Source organism: Gossypium hirsutum, chromosome D05, assembly GCF_007990345.1.
Source record: "Gossypium hirsutum isolate 1008001.06 chromosome D05, Gossypium_hirsutum_v2.1, whole genome shotgun sequence".
In the NCBI taxonomy this organism is placed as follows: domain Eukaryota; kingdom Viridiplantae; phylum Streptophyta; class Magnoliopsida; order Malvales; family Malvaceae; genus Gossypium; species Gossypium hirsutum.
Genome location: NC_053441.1, coordinates 16,184,296 through 16,207,838, shown reverse-complemented (window position 1 = coordinate 16,207,838; position 23,543 = coordinate 16,184,296). Strand labels below are relative to the sequence as shown.

The 23,543-nt window shown below is 37.8% G+C and overlaps 4 protein-coding genes and 1 pseudogene across 9 annotated transcripts; 1 reads left to right on the top strand and 4 right to left on the bottom strand.

Annotated features, from left to right (window-relative positions):
* Window positions 1-649: 649 nt before the first annotated feature.
* On the bottom strand, window positions 650-3,500 carry LOC121217772 (lysine-specific histone demethylase 1 homolog 1). The gene has a single exon (XM_041094021.1). It carries the CDS (start codon window positions 3,206-3,208, stop codon window positions 872-874), a length of 2,337 nt encoding a protein of 778 aa, XP_040949955.1. The 5' UTR covers window positions 3,209-3,500; the 3' UTR covers window positions 650-871.
* A 794-nt stretch (window positions 3,501-4,294) lies between these two features.
* LOC121203514 (ATP-dependent zinc metalloprotease FTSH, chloroplastic-like) lies at window positions 4,295-7,830 on the top strand (annotated as a pseudogene).
* A 78-nt stretch (window positions 7,831-7,908) lies between these two features.
* Window positions 7,909-12,011, bottom strand: LOC121202849 (serine/threonine-protein kinase BSK1). Its single transcript, XM_041094020.1, has 9 exons — window positions 11,562-12,011; window positions 11,326-11,461; window positions 10,852-10,985; window positions 10,643-10,748; window positions 9,964-10,049; window positions 9,312-9,500; window positions 8,981-9,145; window positions 8,785-8,898; window positions 7,909-8,431 (listed from the first exon to the last, which is right to left on the bottom strand). The coding sequence occupies exons 1-9, from the start codon at window positions 11,928-11,930 to the stop codon at window positions 8,177-8,179; spliced, it is 1,554 nt and encodes a 517-aa protein (XP_040949954.1). The 5' UTR covers window positions 11,931-12,011; the 3' UTR covers window positions 7,909-8,176.
* Window positions 12,012-13,145: 1,134 nt separating this feature from the next.
* LOC107905656 (protein ALTERED PHOSPHATE STARVATION RESPONSE 1) lies at window positions 13,146-17,395 on the bottom strand. 6 transcript variants are annotated; one of them, XR_001686572.2, is made up of 6 exons: window positions 16,217-17,394; window positions 15,962-16,134; window positions 15,062-15,285; window positions 13,651-14,430; window positions 13,403-13,475; window positions 13,146-13,326 (listed from the first exon to the last, which is right to left on the bottom strand). XR_001686572.2 is itself a non-coding variant. In XM_016832356.2 (5 exons), exons 1-4 carry the CDS (start codon window positions 17,148-17,150, stop codon window positions 13,680-13,682), a joined length of 2,082 nt encoding a protein of 693 aa, XP_016687845.1. In that variant the 5' UTR covers window positions 17,151-17,394; the 3' UTR covers window positions 13,402-13,475; window positions 13,651-13,679. The 6 variants fall into 6 exon arrangements, 2 of the variants coding, with proteins under 2 accessions (XP_016687845.1, XP_040949953.1); XR_001686573.2 differs by having other exon boundaries at window positions 13,146-13,317; XR_005913970.1 differs by having other exon boundaries at window positions 13,403-14,430; window positions 16,217-17,395.
* Window positions 17,396-21,776: 4,381 nt separating this feature from the next.
* On the bottom strand, window positions 21,777-23,044 carry LOC107905655 (uncharacterized). Its single transcript, XM_016832355.2, has one exon. It carries the CDS (start codon window positions 22,921-22,923, stop codon window positions 22,024-22,026), a length of 900 nt encoding a protein of 299 aa, XP_016687844.1. The 5' UTR covers window positions 22,924-23,044; the 3' UTR covers window positions 21,777-22,023.
* Between the last annotated feature and the right edge of the window lie 499 nt (window positions 23,045-23,543).

Below are 23,543 nucleotides of genomic sequence, written 5' to 3'. Positions count from 1 at the left end.
TTAAATTGACTTTTAAGCTAACTATCTGGAAACTATTGAAACTGGTTAAAAAACCAATTAAATGTTTTTCGGGTTTTTAAAAAAATAAATTCTCTTTTTTAATTATATGTATATAATTTATATAATTTTAATGTAAATATATTATCTTTAGATCAAATATATATTATTTAATACATAATTTTGATACCTTCTTTATATATTTACATTTTTTTGATGTTTTATATACTCATTTTTAATATTATGTCCTTAATGATTTTTTTTTTTTTACTTTTACCTCACCATCACCACTACAATTGAATTCAAACATATATCTCATCTCACCTCTATAATATTACTAAGTAATTTCACCACTATCAAAATTCAACTCTAAAACCATGTATTAAGTGTTATCCAGGGCTTTCCTGATGTTGGGCCCAGCATTGTTTGAAAAGTCATATGTCCTTAGTGATGCTTAAATTGCTCTTCAAATGTTGTAACCAAAAGCAAAAATTAGCAGTTAGCCTGAAGATACATTTTAACTGGTATGTTGTCTCCAAAATTCAGATCCTAGAGTGGTATGGCGCCACTGCCACACACAACATTTGAATGATTTCCCAACAGGGTACACAAGATTAAATGGCAATAGGGTCCCACTTTCCTCCCATAATACTGGAAACAAACAAGAATTTCATTCAATAAATAATTCAAGAACAAGAATAGCTGCACATTGATGTGAGAAGGCAATTAAATGAGTCATTTCGATATTCCTATGAATGTCCACAACTATTTCAATCAATCCAAGGAAAACAAGACATGTCCACCACTCAACAGCATCTTCGTATTGCTTGAATTGCTGGTGAGGTAACCTAGTATTAGCCTTTGTCGCTTGCATTTAGGTTGGTTTAGCTGCTTTGATGCGTGATATCAGCAACTCCGCAACATTTGATAACCCTTTACCACCAACCAACTTCACCCCAAAGTCACGATACAACGAATTCATCCTGTTCCCATCTCCATTCATTTCACTTAACTGAATGGCTTGCTTCTTCGTTATCAAGCCATAAAGACACAAGTGACTCGAGGTTAATTTATCCCCATGAAATTTGACCCTTATTAATGCATGCGATCCAACATCATTAGAATGGGGATCAAACAAAGCTGAGAAGCTCCCGAATGTCAGGTCAGGGTTCTCAAACAACTTATCCAAAGTATCACATTTCTCCAAGTCGTTATTAACTTTGTCAGATAGAACCAATGACCTCCTCCTGGCCACTCTAAGCATGTTAGCGGCCTCTCTCATGCCACTTAAAAAGGCTCCATGCATTGTGGCAGGATACTGCTTATTAGTTGCCTCACCAGCAAAGAAGACTCTCCCATCTCCAACACTCTCAGCTAGAATATCATAATCATCCCCGGATGAACCAATAGCAACATGAGAGTAGGATCCATACGTGAAGCGATCCTTTCCCCACCGGGTACAAACAGCCTGGACAGGATCAGGAACAACAATCCCTTTTGGATGAAAAATGCCTCGCAATATGTTTAAAACCCTTTTCACAGACTCAACAGGAGACATCAGTTCAAACTTGATTGCTGCATCTCCGGCAACTAGAGCAACAAGGAGTGGACCACCTGACACAGAAGAATAGCTATAAAACAAAAAGAACTCGCCTCTCATACTTGGGTCTTCTGTCAGGTGGCCAAAAGTATCAATCTCTCCGCCCCAAAAATTGTATGAAAACAACATAGCAACCTTATTCAGCAACCCAAATCCCAGTCTCTGAATGGCATCCTTCTTTCTTTGCGGAAGCTCAGGAACAAATTCTATCGATCCCTTCTTGAGAACTCCTAATGGAACAGTGCAAAGAGCCATATCCCCACAAAACTCCTGCCCACCGGCGTAAACCCTAACACCATCAATACCATACCTGATACTCTGCACAGTCCTCCCATAGAAAATGGGAAGGTCCTCCGCAAGTGCTCGAACAAACCTCTCATTGCCACCAGGTATGAAACAATGATCGCCGCCCATCTCATATGGATCATCTTGATCCCAATAGGCCATAGACAAATTAGCCATCAAGGAAGCATTAGCATATTCAAGATTAGCAAGATGCCAATTCAACAACATGCTCTCCTGTGAATCCTCAGCAACCTTGTAAACACTCCTAAAGGCTTCTAATGCTGTCCCTAATGGAACATCAACTGATTTAACTTCCTCAATCATAGAATGCCTAAGCTTACAAACCCTATCCAATAGCTTATTAAATGAAACTTCTATCCTAGAATCAACATCAGCATCTACGGCCTTTCCATCTGGCAAATACAAAGGACAAATATCTCGCACCTTATGAAGCGGTAATCCCATTTGCCTTGCAAGAACCCCAAGTGGATTTCCATTTATTCCCGTAAGAACACTCCCACCAAGATCCGCTGCAGCCACCACCCCATCACCTTTCATCTTCCTTGTCTTCACGCGCCCTCCAGGGCGCGTCCTACCTTCTAAGATGACAACTTTAAACCCCATGGAAACTAATTGCCTCGCCGCGACCAAACCGGAAAGACCCGCACCCACAATCACCACATTGGCTCTTTCTACACCATCAAAAGACTTCAATTTCGCTTCTTTAACAGCCGGGGCTAAACCGAAATTAATGTAACCGTGTTCGAGAAGGAAATTGTATGCTGCGTTCACTAGGTTCTTGTGCTCAGCTCGGATTGATTCGAGGGCGTGCTCGCGCGTCAGCCAGACGGATACATTGGATCTCCAGCGAGCCAGAATGTGATTTCTTACAACGATGTAGTTGGCTTGCTCTTGGCCTCCGATTCTGGACACCACGTTGGCTTCGATTTCTTCTTCGGTAAGAGAATCAACAGGGAAACCAACAGAAATCGCGATTAAAGCTTCGGTGTCCATTTCTCTAGCTAGGCCCGATATTCTAGGGCGACGGTTCTTGGAGAAGGATGGATTGGCGATAAGTTCAGTAAAGAAACGCTTTCTGCGGCGGCGCTTGCGTGCAGGTGGACCAGGCTCCGCGGGGTTCGAATTAGTGTTTTGGGGTTGCTCGTCGGGGACGGGATCGGAGGATTCATCTTGGGTATCGGAAATAGGTGGGTCGAGTGTCGTACTGGGGATTTCTTGATCGTCGGGATTGGTGTTTTCCGGTGAAGAGTCATCGTCGGAAAGGACATCGTTAGGGTTCTCGGAGGTATCTTGGGGAGGCTCCATATTCGGGGGTTTTTCAAGTTATTGGGTTTATCACGAGATTACGGTGAAATTGTGAAATCCAAAAATAAAGGATTTTGTTTTTAATTGTGCGTTTATTTTCTGCCCATGAAATGAGGTGACATTGGGCCAACTTAATTGATTTGTTAAGCCCAGGAACACGTAAATTTCATTACTCATTTTGGACCAGAAATGATTTATTAATTGGGCTATTTTCGTAAAGCCCATAGAATTAGAACTGTTTTGGGTCTGGAGTACTTTAATTCAGTGGTTCTTCGTTTAGCACGAAGTCTTAATTTCTCCCTAAGATTTGAATTGGTTTTATGAGCTCCAAAATGAAGCAGACACACATGTTACGGACTTAGAGTTTTTCCACGCGGTCCGTGGGGTATTAGGTAGTTTCTTTATTTAAAAGTGCCTAAATCAGCCTAACTTGCAATGATAAAGGATTCAACAATAAAAACACCTAAATCAGCCTAATCTCGCAACGATAAAAGATTCAATAAAATTCTCTCAAAGCACCCACGAAGAACAGCAGAAGAACGAAGTAAGAACGAACTTTGAAAGATGAACAAAAGCCACAAAAAATAAAGAACACTTGAGAGAAAAGTTTGAGTGAATACTCTCAAAATTCTTATTTACAACTGAATGAATTACAATGAGTAGAGAGGCCTCTATTTATAGTTGAGCCTCCTGTATACAATTAAAACTCTAAGATTACACAATTAAAAGTTGTATACAATTAGAACTCTAAGATTACACAATTAAAAGTTGTATACAATTAGAACTCTAAAATTACATAATCATATCTTCTTGGATCAGTTTCCATATTTACCAGGCTCTTGAGATGGGCTTTTAATCTCTTCAGACAATGGGCCAATTTGGTTGGGCCAAATGACCTCCCTCAAATACGATGGATCGCACAAGTTTGTGATGATTGCGTGCTCACATGCGCAACCCATGACCAAACATATATTTGGTGGATAATAGGATGAACACGTGGCACAAAACCTGCAACATCAAAATCAAAACCCCAATGAACCAACAACCTCGGCAACTATAGTACATATAACTCACGGTTCAGACTCAGTTCTCCACCCTTGCCCAAAGGCATCAATGGCTAACTTATTGCTTTCATCGAACTTTTTCGGAACCCAACTCCCACTCTCTCCTCCAACTCCAAAAACTACAAGAAAGTTGCAAGTAACTCGGTCCATCCTCAACAACAAACCCAACTCAAACCATACCTTTAGAGCCCTCCGATCTCATGCCACTTTAGCTGCCTTATTCTTCTCTTCCGTGACCCCGCAAGCACTAGCGGTAGATAACGCTCCGCCCATACTCCACCGCCTGTGATCGAAGCCCAGCCAACCAATTCAAGCCCTTCGAACCAGTCACACTTCTCTCAAGACCTGCTCTTAATTGCTCCCAAGCCTCAATCTCAATCCTCTGACCTTCCCGAAGGCAGCCAATGGAGGTACATTGAGTTCTTGAACGCAGTCAAGAAGGGGAAAGTGGAGAGAGTCAGGTTCAGCAAAGACGGTTCCGTCCTCCAACTCTCCGCCGTTGATGGTCGTCGAGCCTCTGTGATGTTAGGATCGTCCCGATTAAGCAACGAACAAGTAAAAATAGTAGAAGAAATTGAGAAGATGAACACACAAATTTAACGTGGAAAAACCCCTCAAAAGAGGATAAAAAACCACGGGCAAAAATAATTTTACTATAATGGCAAAAGAATGAAGAGTACAAAAGATGGAGATAAAAACTAAACCCCGAAAACCCGAAAAACAAAGAACCCTCAAACGTAAACACAAAATTCTCTGAATGTGTTATGAATTCTAATCTAATGGGTGTCTCTTAATTCTAAGATTGTAAAGGAGCCTATTTATAGGCTAAATTAGTAAGTCAAATAAACTATACTAATAAATGCTAAATATATTATACTAATAAATACTAAATCTTCTAGAAAAAAAATATATTTTTGTTTAACTTGACTTGCAAGCAATCTCTTAGAATTTGGGTAACACAATTCTAACATGTGATTGTCCCCAATGACCCCGATCTCATCGACATTTTAGCCATGAATGGTGTCGATATTTCGGTGTGCAAGGGTGAATCTGGTAATGTGCTTTTCAACTTTATTGGGAATTTGCTTTTCCCTTTCCTTGCATTTGCCGGATTGTTCTTTCTCTTCCGTCGGGCTCAAGGTGGGCCAGGTGGCCCCGGTGGGCTCGGCGGACCCATGGATTTTGGACGCTCCAAATCCAAGTTCCAAGAAGTGCCAGAGACTGGAGTTACCTTTGCTGACGTTGCTGGAGCTGGCCAGGCAAAGTTGGAACTCCAAGAAGTTGTCGATTTCTTGAAGAACCCAGACAAGTACACGGCTTTAGGAGCTAAAATCCCGAAAGGTTGTTTATTAGTTGGCCCTCCTGGTACCGGAAAAACTCCATTGGCGAGATCCGTGGCAGGGGAAGCCGGGGTGCCCTTTTTCTCATGCGCAGCTTCGGAGTTTGTGGAGTTGTTCGTTGGAGTAGGCACGTCCAGGGTAAGGGATTTGTTTGAAAAGGCAAAATCCAAAGCGCCTTGGATTGTATTCATAGATGAGATCGATGCTGTTGGGAGACAGAGAGGAGCTGGGCTTGGAGGAGGAAATGATGAAAGAGAGCAGACAATCAATCAGTTGCTGACTGAGATGGATGGATTTTCGGGGAATTCCGGTGTCATTGTTTTGGCAGCAACTAACAGGCCCGATGTTCTTGATGCGGCTTTATTGAGGCCCGGTAGGTTTGACCGTCAGGTTACAGTTGATAGGCCTGATGTTGCTGGGAGAGTGAAGATTCTTCAGGTGAGTCCTTCAGAAACTCATTTGCTTCCATATTTTCAGTGTAGATATGTAGTTGGCATAGCCAATTTGAGTGAATGAATGCGCTATTCTGTTTATCTTAATGGAGTCCCACTTCTAATTTTGCAAGAGTCTCCATGAATTGCTCATCATTCAAAATCTATGTTATCATGCATCAGAATTTTATAGTAAATATTTGTCAGTATCTTGCAAATGCATTGAATCTGTCCAACATCAAGCTGTTGTCCTTGACTTCTTTGTTGAGTTGCTCACCTTAGATCCTTTTGTTGACTCTTTTTGTAGGTGCATTCTAGAGGAAAGGCACTTGCAAAGGACGTGGATTTTGAAAAGATTGCAAGGAGAACCCCGGGTTTCACTGGAGCTGATTTGCAGAACCTGATGAATGAAGCGGCCATTCTTGCAGCCAGGCGTGACCTCAAGGAAATAAGCAAAGATGAAATATCAGATGCCCTAGAGAGGATCATTGCTGGACCAGAGAAGAAAAATGTTGTGGTCTCCGTGAGAAGAAGAAATTGGTTGCCTATCATGGTATGCATTTGCTCCCTGGGTTTTGCCTTGTCTGTAGTCTGATCCTAGGTATTTGACTTTTTGTATGCACTCAAATTCACAGAGGCTGGCCATGCTTTAGTTGGTGCACTCATTCCTGAATATGATCCTGTGGCAAAGATTTCTATCATTCCTCGTGGTCAAGCTGGTGGCCTTACCTTTTTTGCTCCAAGTGAGGAGAGGCTTGAATCTGGTCTCTACAGCCGAAGTTACCTAGAGAACCAGATGGCAGTTGCACTCGGTGGAAGGTTAGTTTCTCAAGTTTTATCTTAGTACTCATGAACAATTGGTGCGAGGAGTATGCCCAACCATCTTAATCCTTGTTAGCTGCTGGATTAGAAAGGATCATCAGATAAAATTCATTTGAATATAAGGACAAGAATTTTAGTTTTAATGTCTGCCACCAAACCTTATTCAAGGAACTTTGGTCTTGTTACTTGCGCAGGATTGCGGAAGAGGTAATTTTTGGTGAGGAAAATGTGACAACAGGAGCATCAAATGACTTTATGCAAGTCTCACGAGTGGCAAGGCATATGGTTGAAAGATTTGGGTTCAGCAAAAAGATTGGACGAGTTGCCATTGGTGGACCTGGTGGAAATCCTTTCTTAGGACAACAGGTGATGCTCTTTTAGTACTAGCAATATTGTTCTGATACCTGGAAGTCTGGAACAACCTCCTGTTATCGCTGCTTCTTTTTCTTTTCTTAATACATAATCTGACTTGCAAAATCCCATTGTAGATGTCTTCTCAAAAAGACTACTCAATGGCAACTGCTGACGTGGTGGATGTTGAGGTAAGGGATCTAGTAGAGACAGCGTATTCAAGGGCAAAGCAGATAAATCACAACCCACATTGACATTCTCCACAAGCTTGCTCAACTTCTAATGGTGAAGGAAACTGTTGATGGAGAAGAGTTTATGAGCCTCTTCATTGATGGAAAAGCTGAGCTATATGTTTCTTAGATTAAAGATTGCACATTTTTGGCTTAAGTCTCTATTGAGTCTTTTGTGCTAGTACTAGTATCAATTCAAATCCCATACCTTTTTCTTCTGTAATTAAACAAAATCGATGAGGCTGGCTGCAGTAGTTACACACAATGTATCTATTATTGAATTTAGTGAACAATATGAAAGTAAAAGACAATGACTGGGTTCATATTAATAACAATGACACTTGACAGGAATCAGAATGGAATAATTGCACCCTTGAGAGGGTTAATTTGCACTTCAGTTCGCTTGTTTTTAATTTGTTTTTCTAGGCAACATTTCTATGGGATGAAAATGAGACTTCCATGAGCAAGCAAAATCAATTATTTCATTAAGATAACAGCAAAGGAAAAAAAGAAGAGGTGATATCGGTGCCTAATAAAAGTTCCAGTGCCAAAAACAATTGCCTCCCCTACCTCCCTCCGTGGATAAATAGAACATGCCATATTTGGACGAAAACCACAATTCCAACTCTCCACTATACATGAATCTCACATGTTTGGTTCCAACCACCACCATAATAGTTGATCTCAGCACCCTTACAAAAGAATATTACAGAGCCACAAACTTGAACTCTCAAGATCCTTTCCCACCCCGTTGCTTTTTCTCTTCTAGAGCAGCAGCTTCATTCAACATATCAGCAGCATCCTTGTGCATGTCTAGCTTGGCAAGGGCAACAGCCTGCATATAAAATGCTGTCGACCAGTCTGGGTAGACACATTGTGCTTGCATTGCATCTCGGAGTGCAGCATCTGGTTGATCACACAGAAGATGACATAGACTTCTCCGTGCATACACAGTTGGAGAAACCATGGTTCCAACATCTATGAACTGCAAACAAAATGGGATCAAGTTAACCAGCCATTATTGCATAAAAACGCTTGTTTACTCCATCGGTTAATTATCTATATGCAGAATGCTATCCATATAGCTTATCCATGAAGCATAGGAAGCACTAAGGGTCTCAAAATTTCCAATTTGCTTACTATATTTCATTGCTTGGCTCAGTATCAAAACCCTCATTCATCTATTGAGCCAAAATATACAGGGTACAACTGATACGATACCAGAATCAATATTAAGTTAATGAATTAGATCGGTAAGGTCTAAAGTTCTTTTGGGACCATATAATTGCTGTGCATAAATTTCATCTATTCATTCCAAGCGCGAGATGGAATGTGTACCTGAGAATAACACTCTATAGCAGTTTTAAAATCTTTGTCACGAAATGCTACATCTCCACGCTTTCTTGCCTCCAACATATCTCTCATTTGTTGGGTCCACTCTTGAAAGGATAGCTGAAACCAGTCCATATCAAATGGGATTTAGCACCACATGATAGATAGGCATCCACAAATCAATATTTCACAACCCAATTACCTCATTTGTTCCTTCATCATCTTTGTAATGTGTCATTACCAAAATTTGATGGATAGCAGTCAGATCCATCCTCGAACAGGCATCACCCATTGGAGACAGAGGGTGCTGAGGAGTAGGAGGCCCTTCTTCATGTTTGGGAATTCCCAACATCACATAAGATGGAACCTGCAAATGAAGACTCAAGATCTTCAGAGTCTGGCAAAATCCAAATTCTCTCTTTCATAAGAACATAACTGCAAATGCAAACAAGATTTCCTTGCATGGGCACATCCCAAAAAGGAAAATGAGGCACTTTAGAGAAAGGGTGAAAAGAGTATGAAAGACAGCTCACATCAGATTTATTTTGCAGTGGGGCAAGTGTAGCCACAAGATCTTTCGTATTTGGCCGCTCCCTTGGTTCATATTGCAAACATCGTGAGGCAAGATCAAAGACCACTGTTGCCTCTTCAGTTGAAAAGTTTCCCTCTAGATGAGAATCCATCAAAAGAAGAATGTTTTTTCCCCGAATCATATCAAGGGCCTGCATGCATACAAACAAAATATGAAAAATTAAAATTTTATAAAGTATACTCCTAAAATTACAACTTTGGATCAATAAGGAGGTAGAAGTAACGACGGGAAAAAATCAAGAGGCAACAGAACTAATATTTTCACCCTTATTTTTCCTGAAGAATCTTTATATACAAATCAGGTGAAAGACATTAGATCCAAGAGTAGAATGATGTATTATCTCAAAACAAAGCCAAATGTGCCTATAGCTTTAATCTTACCATCCATGAGAACCAAAATTCGTTCGGACCCAAACATCCAACACTTTCAAATAAGAACCATGTTCTAGATGACTATTCAATTTTTCTCTTGGCTATTCCGCCCTAGGTTAGCCACCACAACAGTATGCAGCTGTGATGATGGAATCACTTCATTATGCATGTTCATTGTATCTCTCCAAGCTAAGAAGGAATACTAAAAGGACAATTACTTACATGACTTGGGGGAATGTGCTTTCCACTGAGAAGATCCAAAAGGACCGTTCCAAAGCTGAATATTACACTTTCAGGAGTGACCCTTCCTACAACACAGACATTAGTTAGTCAATCAAATCAGAATCAATCATTCGAACCAGGAATGACTCCCAGACAACTAATCATGGTGAAATTATCAGTACTAGAAACTTCAGACTTTAAATATTCAATTTTTATGAGAGACTTGGTTCACTTTCTCTTTCAAAAATTCTACTAATTTCACAGCTAAGAATTACAGATGCTCAATGCAATATGATTATCTATATATATTGGAGATGGAGAGAACTTTTACTGTCCTTCAAGCTTGCTATTAACCAGTAGTGTCAAAGCTAGCTTAGTAAAGTAAAAGAAGAGGAGGTCCATTAGTGGTCTAACAACTCCAGCATCACACACTCCCCACCAATCCCCCATATTTGCTAAAAAGGAAGTGATAGCAAGAATTATGACAGAGATCACTCAATTACAACAGGTATTTGCAGAAAGTCTATTTCTGTAATGAATGATAACACAAATCTAAACATTTTAAAACATTGACTAAACGACTAAAGTTTAGACTTATACAATGCAATGGAAGAATGTTTTCATTTTTTACAGTGAGAGCAGAGAAAATAAATAATAACAAAAGAGTTAAAGCAGTTACCATTTCTTAGATACTCAGGAGGCGTATATGCAAGATTGGTACTATAGCTTTTTCCATCCCTACTGTTCTTCATCAAGCCAAAACACGAAAGTCGAGGATCACCATTCTGCCAAAACCAATATCAAGATTACTGATTCACTCTATTAAAGATAATAAAAATACCCATACCTAAAAAAAGAAGAAAAAAACAAAGATATTTGTTGCAACACCTCATCAAAGAGAACCCTATATGCATTCAAATCATGGTACAATGGACGACCTTCACTGCTACAATAATCTAATGCTTCAGCTATAAATAAAGCAACTCGCAACCGCATGGCCCACTCGATAGTCTGGTTCTCCCCTGTCAAACAATTAAATAACTGAAATTATCCCCAAGCCAAAAAATGAAAGCATCAAAAAAAGGAAAGAGTAGACCAAGAATTATGTCTACATTGGACAATAATATATGGCCAAAAATATGACGTCATTTGCTTTACTTGAAAAAAAAAGGAGTTACGATAATATTATGCAGGATCTAACTGATTGAGATTTAATTAGGTGGAAACAAATTTAATGAAAACAATCAATAAACACCCAACAAAACAGATCAGAAGAGGAATGATGGGCACTTAAATTGAATAAACTTTAATTTGTTCTCTTCTTTTTCAGGAAAAAAAATGGTAACTACAGTTGGAACATACAGTGAAATAAATGCTTTGCGAGGGTATCATTTGGCATGTATTCAGCAACAAGCAATCTCTCGTCACCGTCACAGCAATAGCCAATCAAATTCGCCAATCTCTTATGTCTCAGCTTTCCAACACCCCAAGCTTCATCCTTTAAGGAAAGACCCAGAAAAAAAAATGAAGAAATGAATCCCTACAATTGGAAATAATTCAATGAGTTGGTGAAAAAGAAGGGGGCAGGGGGAACGTACGGCGAATTGTTTGGGATTGGGCCAGGCTAATTTGGCGAACTTTTTTATGGCGATCCAACGGCGATTAGTATCGTTTTGGAGGCGGCCTTTGTAGACCACATTGGGAGCCTTTTCGCCACTTTCGGAAACGATGAAATCGGAGCTAAAGTTGTTGGTGGCAGCCTTAAGCTCAGCTAGAGAGAACTCCGAGAAATAAGGGACGCCACCGGCGGCAGCGCCAAGTGAATCTGTTCCGTAGGAGGGTTGAGCAGGACCGTTACTTGCCTGAGGTAGACGGCTGCTGCTGTTGTTGTTGTTGTTGTTGCCGTTGTGATTGATTTTGTGGTCTGAGTCGTGTCCTCTAAGAAAGGAAGACTCGCAGCAGCCCATAACTCGGGGTGGGTGAGAGCGGAGTTGACTCGAACGATTAATAAAGAACCATAAGGATTCCTCTTCTTCTCCTTCTTCTTCTTTGTTCTTTAAGAAATATAATGAAGAGGGGAGAGAGAAGAAGAGGAAGCTCAGGGTTTTTGGGAGATATGAAGGAAAAGGAGGGTGTGAGCTGGGTTAAAACAGAGATCTAAATACAGAGAAGCTGCCGCAGCTTTCTTATTTCCTTTCTTTCTTAGTTTCTACTGCCCCTTTCTGCACTGAAAAATAAAACACCTTTGTCCCTCTCTCCGTGTTTTGTTTTTTCTACTACTACTATTCGAATGGTCCTTTTTACGTGCTTGAAGGGGTGGGGAGGTGTCTTTTTGTCCTTAACGTCTCTTTTTTAAAATTCTAACTATATATTTATTTTAATCCTAAATCTATCGACAATGCTAAATCATCCCACATCTCCCTCTACGTTGTTCCATCAAAAATCCATGTTTAAACTTAATGGCTACTTTCACTTTCACTAACCACGACTTTCGATTATGTCACGTTTATAATAAAAAAATAATTTCCAAATATTTTTAAAACTATTTTTATGCTAAATTACCGATTTTTTTATTTATTTTTTTAGGGATTTTTTTAAATTTTAAAAAATAAGTTATTTTTAAAGAGTGAATGTGAAAGTAAATTCAGCTAGACACATATAAGACTAAAATCGCCTATTTGAAAATCACAACCTATTTCTTAAATTTTAAAAAAATAAACAAGGTCGAATAAAAAAATAACATAGAAGACTAATTTAACACTAATTTTAATTTGAATTAGCATTTTTCCGATTCCAATTAGTAGATGCATAATCACAAACCGCGTGCGTGGATTCGAAACGCCTGCCCCCCAATTCTCAAGCTTTTTCCTTTCCCTCTTACAGCTCTCCAATTATAGCCAGGGCTACCCAACTGAGGAATTATTTATATAATAGATTGTTATATAATATATAATTCAATTCAGTGGTCTGAAAACTTGTTGAAACCTTACGAGTTCCGGACATAATGGAAATTTTTTCGGTGCTATGAGTGGAATTTTGACTCCGATTAACTGTACCAACTACCAACAACCACACGACAGTCCATCATCTACTCATCTAATTACAGAACAGGCTTGGGCTTATTTAAACAAATATTTATATGTGAGGCCTCAAATCCAGTAAAGATCAACAAATCAATAAAATACTGAGAAAAAATAATTAGGTAAAAAATCACTACAAAAGACAATTAAGAAGAATACAAGGAAGTAACACCCTAATATATACCTACATACACACTTAAAAGCTTTTTTCAGCAGCTTTCATTTAACGGATAAACTTGAAGCTTGTAACGATAAGGATGCCCCTTTTTTTCTCCTATCAAATCTTGCACGTTCAACCCAAAATTTCAGTATCTTAACCAAAACGACAAAGACAAAATGAGGGGAGGATGCCTACTGACCATGACTTTACAATCCAGTTTGTTGACTTTCAGTAATGGGAAGGCAATCAATCAGCCAACAATCAGAACTCAACTGTGCAAAACAGGTTTCAAACAAACCATTCTTAATTAGACATATGAGATGTTATCATATGGGGGTTTATTGGATAAATATCCCCCCTAGCAAAACCACAAATGAAATGAATAATTCTTTCAACTAATAATAATTAAAGCTGTAGAGCTAAGTAAATTAGAAGCCGTCCCTGTACCTAACCATGGAATTGGATTGATAAGGACATTAGGGGTTATCTTGAGTGGCCTTGCACTTTTCAGTGCATTGGTGGAGCTCCCCATAAGCTTGCCTGAAATGGATAGCAAGCTTTTCCATTGCCATGAAAATCTGCTTTAACCCATGCTGTAAACTAGCAGCCTCCCTAATGTTACTGCCATCCGTGGTACTGGTATCTCTTGGTTCAAGAACGGCACTTTCTTCCCTTGCCCACTCCGTCATCTTTTTCACTCGAGCTTGCACCATTTTCTGCATCTTTTGCTCCTCTTTTTCCAAGAGTTTTACTTTCCTTTCCATGTCCTTATCAGCAATAATCCTTTGCCGCAGAGTTGAATTATGCTGCTGTTCCAGAACTTGGTTGATGCTAATGAAAAACGTATTCACTGCTTCAACTACTTCTTTCTCCAAAAGTCTATCCATGACTTCAGACCACTGGTTAAGAATCACAAACACTGGGGGTACTCCGGATCCACCGGAAGAGAGAGATGAAACACCATCTGCTGCTATTTCCTCGGGTTCATATAGGAGACATCTATGTAACCAACCATTCAAAGCTTTGACATAGCCTCTCTGGGCTTCAATCCAATTAGATAAGCTAAGAACGAAGTTTTGAAGTTCAAGCTTTAGTTTCATTGCCACTTCAAGATGAGTGTCATTAAGGTTTTCATTCAGCGTAATGACATCCAAACATTTGGCTTCCATAACCTTTTGGCACTGACAGCTATGGCAATCTAGCATTACCTTCCACATTCCAAACAATCTAAAAACAAGTAAATTGCAATCAGCCACATTTTATCAACCAACTTCAGAAAATCGTGCAAATCATTGTCACTTTAGAAATGAAAAAGGAAAAGAAAATGAATGAATGAGCGAGAATCATCTAATCACCATAATGTGCTTGATTTTCACCCATCCCAGTCTAGTTCCCTCAGAGATTGAATTCCCTAATCCTGACTATCAACAGTAACTGAGGACCATGTGAAACTCCAGAGAATCTAAGGCTTCTCTTCAAACTCTACAGTCTATTTTCTTTTGGTTACAATTGATTGGACGGTTATTCCTGAGATACTAACCAGAATCTGCAGTCTCTACAGTGAATATCTAAATCTAGCACGTACTTAGGAACTACCGAGAGCTCAAATCATTTTATTAGTTTAGAATACAATTATTATGATAAATGAATCAGTTAAAAGTATAACTGGAGAAAATATGGCTAGTTGCAAAAGTCTCCTAGTAAATTCAACTCAATCCAAACCTAGTTATTTTCTCTTTCCTATATAAATTTAGTGTATTGACAAGTTGAGTACTGATGTACTCTTTAAGTCTTCTTGTTATGTTCTTGAGAGTTGCACAATGTGACACAGATTAATTTCACTAGAGCTACAATTTACCTGTGAATTAGTTCATTGATCTGTGGCCACAACTCTTCATCCATCACCTTATTTATAGTAATTGCTATGTTGTCAATAACTTGAACTGCAACTCTCATTTTAGTAGATAAGGCCCTAATTGAAGTTCGTGTGGAGTCAACTCGGTGAGCATCAGCACCCCTGTGATCCAAAATCCTCATCTGGCTACGCTTCTTTGAATGAATCATGCGCAGCTTTTCCTCAGCCTTCAAAAAATAAGTACACAAGGCTCACCATCTTTAAATTCATAACATGGTCAAGAAAATTTAAATATATTGAACAATAATCCTACATGCACATCACAATATCATGTTTCTATCCAGCCTAAATTTTAGTGAAGAATTCCAAAACTGGGTTGAAAAGAACTGCATGACAAAAAGATAATGCTTTAAATTTATATTCTTGACCATCCTACAGGCGCTGCTTAAATCATTGTGAAACATTGTACTTCGAGGAACCATATCTATTAAATCAAAGTAAGTGATGTTCGTACCCTTGAGTTCTAAAATTTCCACAATCCCCTTACTGAGTTGATCTCAAACAATTCAAACATATGGCTATGGTTTTGTTCCAATAGACATGTTCTTGTCCAAATATATAACACCTGATTTGGTTGAAAACATATCAATTTCATAGATTACATGACAAGAGAGCAGTTTAGATATCACTCTCATCTTGTAATCATTTGAGAAATATATAAGCCATAAAACATTTTAATGCTGCCTAAAAAACTACGGTTAAAGTTTTCAAAGAAACTAAACTCTGATAAAGTATTTCAAAATTTACCGAGTCATTCATCTCTTCGACACAAAAACATGAACTAAAAGAAAAAGGTGAAAAAGTAAAGTAAAATCTAAAAGCATATTGATTCTTGAACCATACCTTGACTTCATCATAGAGCTTCTTTTCCCACATACACAGTTTCCTCAGAGTAGAAGACAGGTTCTGTGAACTCACAATCTCATCATTATCCATAGAACTAAACTTACCTTCTGACAGTAAGGGCTCTGTTTCCCATGAATTTGTAGTAATCATATGAAATACCTTCGTAGTACCTGAAAGAATTGCGGAAACCATAAAAAAATGTAATCGAAATTTCAAACCTATGGTCAGCTAAGGGAATGTTTAAAACTATACCTTGATAAACAGATTTTTTGTGATGATAGCGAAATTTTCCAGTGTCAAGCATATTTAAAACTCCATTTCCGGACTCCGAAACTTTCTCAAATAGGACCTGCAATTCTTTGATTACCTCAGAAGCACTTTGTTTACCGCTTCGATTTTTGGGTTCATTTATGTCAGCCTTCTTTTGAATCTTGTCAATATGCGATGAATCTGCTTTCTTCCCATTCTCTGCATCACCGTTCTTAACTGGAACAGCTATTCCCCTCGGATTTTCTCTTTTTTCTTTAGTACAATTTGCACTAGATTTCTCATCTCCATGAACTTGCTTTACTGCTTGTGCTTCAAGATGTTCATGAACTCCTCCTTTGTCTTTCACTTCTTTGCTCGAAAAATAAGGCAACTCGTATCTCTCATAAATTTCATCAAAAAAGTTCAAGTAATCCCAAGCCGCACTCCTCGGAGCCGGAGGTGGAGGTGTTTTCCAGCCTGAGCCACTGATTTCTCTGCTTTGATTCGTATTAGAATGGTAATCATGATTAGGCAAAGGATACGATGTTAGGATCCCCTGATTAAGATAATTTAGATGGATTTCGTTAATATATTTACTAAAATCTTCGCCCGTCTCTTCGCCTTCCAAATCAGTATCGAATTGAATGTGCGAATCTGAGTTTGAACTCGAAAAAGAATGACCGGGCGAGGACAGCGGCGAACGTCGCTTCGGCGGTTTCTCGTCAGATACGGCTGGTTCATCGCCGGACGAAGATTTAAGACATTGATCGAAGAAACGGTGGAGAGCGGGCCCGAGAGTCGTGAGCGACTGCATGTACGCCACGTGTGCATCGGCGAAGGCGTAGCTTTGCAGGAGAGCGTCCTGGAGGAAATTGCAGCGGTCGCCGCACAAAGTGACCGCCGGCAACTGGTCGAGTTTTGAAGTTACGCAGCCCATGAAAAAAAACGCAAAAGAACGCTGAAAATCATCAACTAAGGCAATATTTTGAAGGGTTCTGAATTTTATTTTCCCTAATAAAGACTATGTTTTAAGTAACGGCAACGGCTCTTGGAAAACAGAATTGAAAAGGAGGATTAATGGAGGGTGAGGGTGCCGTTACCAAATTAGCTTTAATTTTGTGGCGCATTTAATAGGAAGCAAAAGAAGGGGTGAAATTCGAAAGAAGAAAACAAAATGGAGTAAAGAGTGGTAAGTAGTGGAGTGGCATTTATACAAATGGGAAAGGGTGGCGGGATACGCATAACGTCTCTTTGATATTTTCCTATTCTTGCCCTGGTGGTCCTCCTTTTAATTTTTGCATTTTTACACTTGTCCTCTTTTCTTCTTCTTATCATATACTACTACTATAGCAGTATATATATTTTAAAACTTTGCCTATATATAGATAAAAGAATTGCCTATATAATATATTCTTATTTTTATGGAATAAGAAAAATGCATTTCTGGGGTTAATGTTAAAAACGAATAAATATTAGATGAAATGATGACATACATTATATTTTTTTAAAAATAATGCAAGTTCATATTTTAGAAACAACTTTACGAAGAAGAACAATTGCAAACTTCAAACATAAACCATAAATCAAACATGGATCAAGCGATAATTTTGATACCATTTTTCCTTAAATAATATGACATTTCGTGATAAATTTGATACCGTTTTTCTTAAGATAACATGGCATTCCACACTCTATGCTACTTTTATGGCAGCTTTACTCTTTTAATTCCTACCCCAAAGTTAGGTGCCATTTTTAGACAAAATTTTGGGGAAAATCTTGCTTGCTAAGGCCTAAGTTCATCTACTCTAAAAGCCAGGGATGAATAATGTTTAATTTTAATGAAAAGTTTATGGGCAATTATGAGGCTGTGATAGGTAATATTGTTTGGATTGTTATTGATCATCTTTGGGGTAATACAACTACTACCGATTCTTTTGTTGTTTCATGTGCTCAAAATCTCCTCCTTTTGCTAATTATGTTTGGGAAATTTCTTCAATCCTAAACCCATGCTACTTGTTTGAATTAGCAGGGCGAATCTTGGCGTCACCTTAACTTTTTCTTGTTTTTCATTGCTACGCATCAAATCTTGCCAAACTTATTTTGCTTTACTTACTAAACACAATTTTGCTATCTACTTTTATCATTGGTTGAACCAAAAGTGAATATACCTCTGCACATTGCACAATTACAAGATCTTATAAAGCAAAAGTCATTGTCAGCAACCTTTTGCTAAGGATAAAATTACAATGCCTGTTTTCAAACTTGTAAAACAAACAATATCTTTCCATGGACTTAATCCAATAATCCTTACATCAATATGGAACTTACATATTTGAACTCCAATGGATAGTGTGGAGGAATTCCAACTCAACAAAATCTTTGTCTTATTATCTGGTCTTTCTTTTGTTCTTAAGGTGGGGAAATGTGTGGATGAGGAGAAGGCATGGCCCTCATTTTCATCCCAAGCTTTTTACATGATCCCAATTCCTATGAAAGCCTACCTTTTATTAGTGCCCTTATAAAATATATATTTTGATGTGTCATTGCATGCCATCACATGTCTGTAGCTGTAGGGCTACTTCTACCTCTACCCAAATCCTTGCGCTACTTTGAATATTATTTACTAAGCAACAATTGCAGGTGCCACTCATTTTCGAAACCTAAGTGCACGAATCAGGGGAAGGGAAAGTGCTTTTGTCCCTCATAATATATAACAAAGATGTTTTAGCCTTTTCATGCTTTCTGTTTTTTGAGTTTACTTTAATGGAAGATTTAAAATAGAAGATTAACTAATCAACAAGACATCTTTTTAACACACCCCTAACTTGAACCACCATGTTAATTTCTTGTACTGCTGTAAGGGGTCATTGGCCACCATTCCCGTTGGTATCATAGTTCGTCTCGTTTGGGAAATTATTTACAAAAGTAGACATTGTAATCATGGCAACAAATGAAATGCTCAAGTGGAAATATGCCAATCCATGAAGTTTTTTAAGCTTGGAAAATGGAAATAAGGGCAATGTCACTGTGCATGGGAGCTGCCTGTCCTACTCTGTACGATGGTAGGTGCATTATGTAGGGGTCCTTTCCACCCCACCCCCAATTTTTAATCCATTTTCCGTCTTTATACTTTATATGGTCTAAAAAGAATTAAAGCGCTTCAATTATTTTCACTTTATTTCGATTCAACTTAGAAATCATTTATGCCACAAAAGGGCTTTAAATCCCATTAAAGGAAATTGGGTGTTGTGAGAGTGAAAAGCTTTTGAAAAAAGATGCTTAAAATAAGTTAAGAGGCCTACCTGCTCGGCAAAAGGACAGATATGTAGCCCAAAGCTTGGTTTATTTGGGTGGGAAAGGTCCACCTTTGATCACCAAGTGAAGTTTATATAGGTTCAACTACGGTTCTTCCTTGTCACTATTGCCTATTGCTAGTCTAATAGGGCCAATCCCTGATCCTAGCCTTAGGACTAGATTCAATTGCATTTAAAATATATTTTATTCTACTTTAATATCTAACAATTGCATTTTTTAAAAAATCAAAACAAGGATCTAGATTCAATTACTGATTTTTATTTAATATATATTTTATTTTATTTTTTATGATATAAAAATAAACATTTTATATCTAAAATTATGAAAATAATTAAATTTTTTTATTTAGATTTTTTTAAAATAGCTTAAAATTTTAGTCAAATGATATTGAAAACCATTAAATAAAATTTATTTTTTTAAAATAAATCTAAAAATCCAAAAAATCGACGGAACCAATATCACCTTTACTGATTTAATAAACCTTAAATAAGGCTTTATTTTAAATCTTATGGATGAAAAGGATAATGTGAGAAAAGTTTATGAGATTCAACTTTTAATTTAGTTTGAGAACATTAAAAGATTTTAAACCAAAAAGAAAAATTTCAAAGGACTTCATAGGAAATTACTGTATTTTTCAACCCTTGAATGATAAATATTACAACTTTATTCCTGGAAAACATGAAATGATGGGTTCCCTTAAAACATCATTTATTTATGGCCATAGAACACAAGACAAATCAAAATTCCCAATTATTCAAAAGGATAGAATAGATGAATGAGATAACATTTTCTTTTTTTGATAAAATAATTTCACATTTTCTTGCATTATCTACGAGATCCACATATATATATATAATTGAGACCAACTAACTAAAGGGACCACCCGATTAGGTCTTGGCTATCTTGATGCTTCCCTTTTACCGGGAATGCTAACCTCTCTCCACAAACAATCATCTGTCATTGCCGGTGCAGAATCCATAATTTCTGATCGCAAGTTGAAGGGAATTGAAGCAGTCCCAACTATTTGCACTACTCATCACTTATAATTTCCTTTACGATGTAACATTTTCTTCAGCAAGACTAACGATGAAGGAATGATTGGCACGACAACTCTTTTCTTTCGTTTTCCTTGAAATAAAACCACCTGATCAAATTCAACATTATCTGACAAAACCATGTGCTGTTTTCTTTAATTCCTTGCCCTACCTATTTTATTTTCATAATATTCAGCTTTTCTCTTGTCGATTGGTTGCTTTTCTTTGTATTCTTTTAATTGCCGTTAAGGCATATAAGAGCTGTAGTTGTCACGTAGTATATATGTTTCCACTGCCGGCAACGTGCAACGGAAAAAGCTTTTTGTTTCTTATTAAGCTAATGAGCAACACAAGAGGGTAATTAATATAGCTTTTGATGCTTTTGGCCATTTATTTAAATATAAAAAGGAAATTAATTTATGGGGAATTAATGCTATTCCATCCCAACAGGATGATTTATATTTAATACATTTGTTAAAAAAATTATATATTTTTAAAATTTTACATCTCTTAAGGCTTACATGTTTTGTTCCCTTGGTTCTTTTTTTTAAGTTAAATTCGACATTAACCTTTTAAATAAAGTCTAATTTGATAATCTATTTTTTGAATAAGAGTTTAACTGGTGTTTTTTTTACAGAAATACCGTCTAAAATGTTAAATTTTTATACACATGCTAGTTATTTTGAACTTTTTATAGTTTTAAAATTTTGAATATTTTTTAATTTTTAAATTACTTGTTGACGTGGTAATATAAAATAAATAGTGTCATCTCAATATGAAGTGCATGTGGTCTAACATACCAGTATATTTTTAAAAAAATAATGTTTTAGTAAATATTTTGTTAAAGAAAGGCAATTTGACTATTTTTAAAATACTAATAATTTAATTTAATTTTAAAAAATAAAGGTTAAATTCAACGAAAATGTAAAAGTGTTACACTTTAAAATTTAATCAGTTAATAATTATTTCAAGTTTATTGGCACGTATTTTTCTAGATCTGATCCATGAACAAAACAATTAAAGTGAAATACCCCACAGTTGCAGTCGGTTTTTTGGATGAGCACTGCCGTCGAAATTGGTATATAGAGCAATTGTCGGGCAGATCTAAGAACCATGAATGAAGCTAACTCAGATTATAAAGATAACACCTTTGGGTTTTTTTTTTTTAAATGCCTCTCAAAATTGTATATATTGTTGCCAAAGACAAATGATACTAACAAATTAATGTTTTGAAGACCAAAATGTTAAAGAATATGACGACTATACACCATTGAAAACCTCTCGACTTGCATGCACTTTCGGACACTAATTTTTCACTTCTTTCTACTAGGGAAAAGAACACAAGAATAGATAAAAATAAAGAGAGAGAGTTCACAGAAATAAAAAGGGTAAATTACGTCGCTATTTTGTTTGTGAGACGATAATTACGTGAAATAACTTTTTCAAATTTCCTTCCTACGGCTACATGGTGAGAGTATTGAGCAGCGAAACCCTAGTGTTTATCAGACTCCTAAAGGCTTTGTCGCTTCCACTTTCGATACCAGCAATGCACCTTTCCAAGTCTTGCATTCTCTCCAAAACCATCCTCACTTCCTCGTCTCCCTTCCTTCTCAGGCTCCACACGTTGGCTTCACCCATTTCTTCAAATTCTTTGATGCTTCCCTCTATCTTAACCTTGTTGGATTTCTTGGTCAACGCCAACCTAATCCATGACGATTTGCTTGAAGTAAAGGCCATGGAAATCCCGTTGAAAAGCGCCACCGATACTGAAACGGTCACTTCGATAATGTCGCTAATAACACCGGTCAGCTCCGTGTCTAAAATGGAAACGAAAGCCGATGCAGGAAATGAGTATCGCCCAATGCATCGGATAGACGGTACGAGTTTTGCTATCTCTTTAGCCATCTTCTTGCGACCTTTCAGGTACACGGCAATCCTGGAGTCGTCTTTTCTCCTTAGAGCCACCCGCGCCGCGAGTTGCTCTTCTTTGAGGGAGAGAAAAGAGGTTTGGAAGATGCCGTAAATATCGACGAAACGGAGAAAATATTCGAGGAGCTTCTCGACCCATTCACGCTTATGGCTTAACAACTGCTGGGTCTGGGGGAGCTGAAGAATGTCGTGGAGGGAATCTTGAAGGTCCTTTAGACGGCGCAAACCGTCACAAAGCCAAGCTGAGGTTGGCTTCTCGGGACTGCGGGACCAGGTTTTGAGGTCGGTGATTTCATCTTTGATTTGAGTAATCAAGGGATGTGATCTGCATGGGAGAGAGATGGACCTGATGTGGTGAGAAAATTGTGGTTTAGGTGGACGGGTAAGGGTTTTGTTTGGAAAAGAGAGGGAGCGCCTGAAAACGCCTACCATTTTTTTGGATTTGGTGTTTTAATTGGGTCCCCTCCGAGTTGTGTGCTCTTGATAAGAGAAATTGAGAAAAAAATGGAGATGGATAAGTAGTATATAAAGGGAGGACAACTAAGGCGCACGCACGAGGGGCAGGGTGAGGATCGGGGCCGAGGGCACTGGATCCGCGAATAATTATATTAGCTGTTATTGTTAGATTAGAGCCGCTAAAGTAAATAATCAGTCATATCATGTGGGTTTTGAGTTGCAAACCAAGGCGATTATAGCTGAGTTGAGACAAGACACCACGTGGTTTTGACACTCTGGCAACTCTGCTCAATACTCAATAAAGTAAGTTCCTAAAATAATTTATCAAATCTAATATCATTTTATCATCCCTGTATTTAATTTAACTCAAATTTCATCTTAAGAACCTAAAATCATTTAAATTTTAATATGAAAAAAAATTGAAATTACTTAAAACCCTAATAATTTCTCTCATAAACAACAAAACTCAAACTTGTAATAACTTAATTTCTTTAAAATTCGGTGGTTTGACCCAAAACCAATATCCTGTCAATCCAATGACTGATACGACAGGAGAGGCTTGTTTGTTATTCAAAGTTCCTGGTCTTCATTATATA

Bases quoted from the DNA above. Each gene is read 5' to 3' on its own strand.
- LOC121202849 (XM_041094020.1), bottom strand. From the start codon at position 11,930: ATGGGCTGCTGCGAGTCTTCCTTTCTTAGAGGACACGACTCAGACCAC. The intron at 11,462-11,561 runs GTACGTTCCCCC...CTTTCCTTAAAG, and splicing joins CCAATCCCAAACAATTCGCC to GATGAAGCTTGGGGTGTTGG. The intron at 10,749-10,851 runs GTGTTGCAACAA...TGGTTTTGGCAG, and splicing joins ATAGGGTTCTCTTTGATGAG to AATGGTGATCCTCGACTTTC.
- LOC121217772 (XM_041094021.1), bottom strand. From the start codon at position 3,208: ATGGAGCCTCCCCAAGATACCTCCGAGAACCCTAACGATGTCCTTTCC.
- LOC107905656 (XM_041094019.1), bottom strand. From the start codon at position 17,150: ATGGGCTGCGTAACTTCAAAACTCGACCAGTTGCCGGCGGTCACTTTG. The intron at 16,135-16,216 runs GTATAGTTTTAA...CAATTCTTTCAG, and splicing joins CAAAAAATCTGTTTATCAAG to GTACTACGAAGGTATTTCAT. The intron at 15,286-15,961 runs GTATGGTTCAAG...TATTTTTTGAAG, and splicing joins AGCTCTATGATGAAGTCAAG to GCTGAGGAAAAGCTGCGCAT.
- LOC107905655 (XM_016832355.2), bottom strand. From the start codon at position 22,923: ATGGTAGGCGTTTTCAGGCGCTCCCTCTCTTTTCCAAACAAAACCCTT.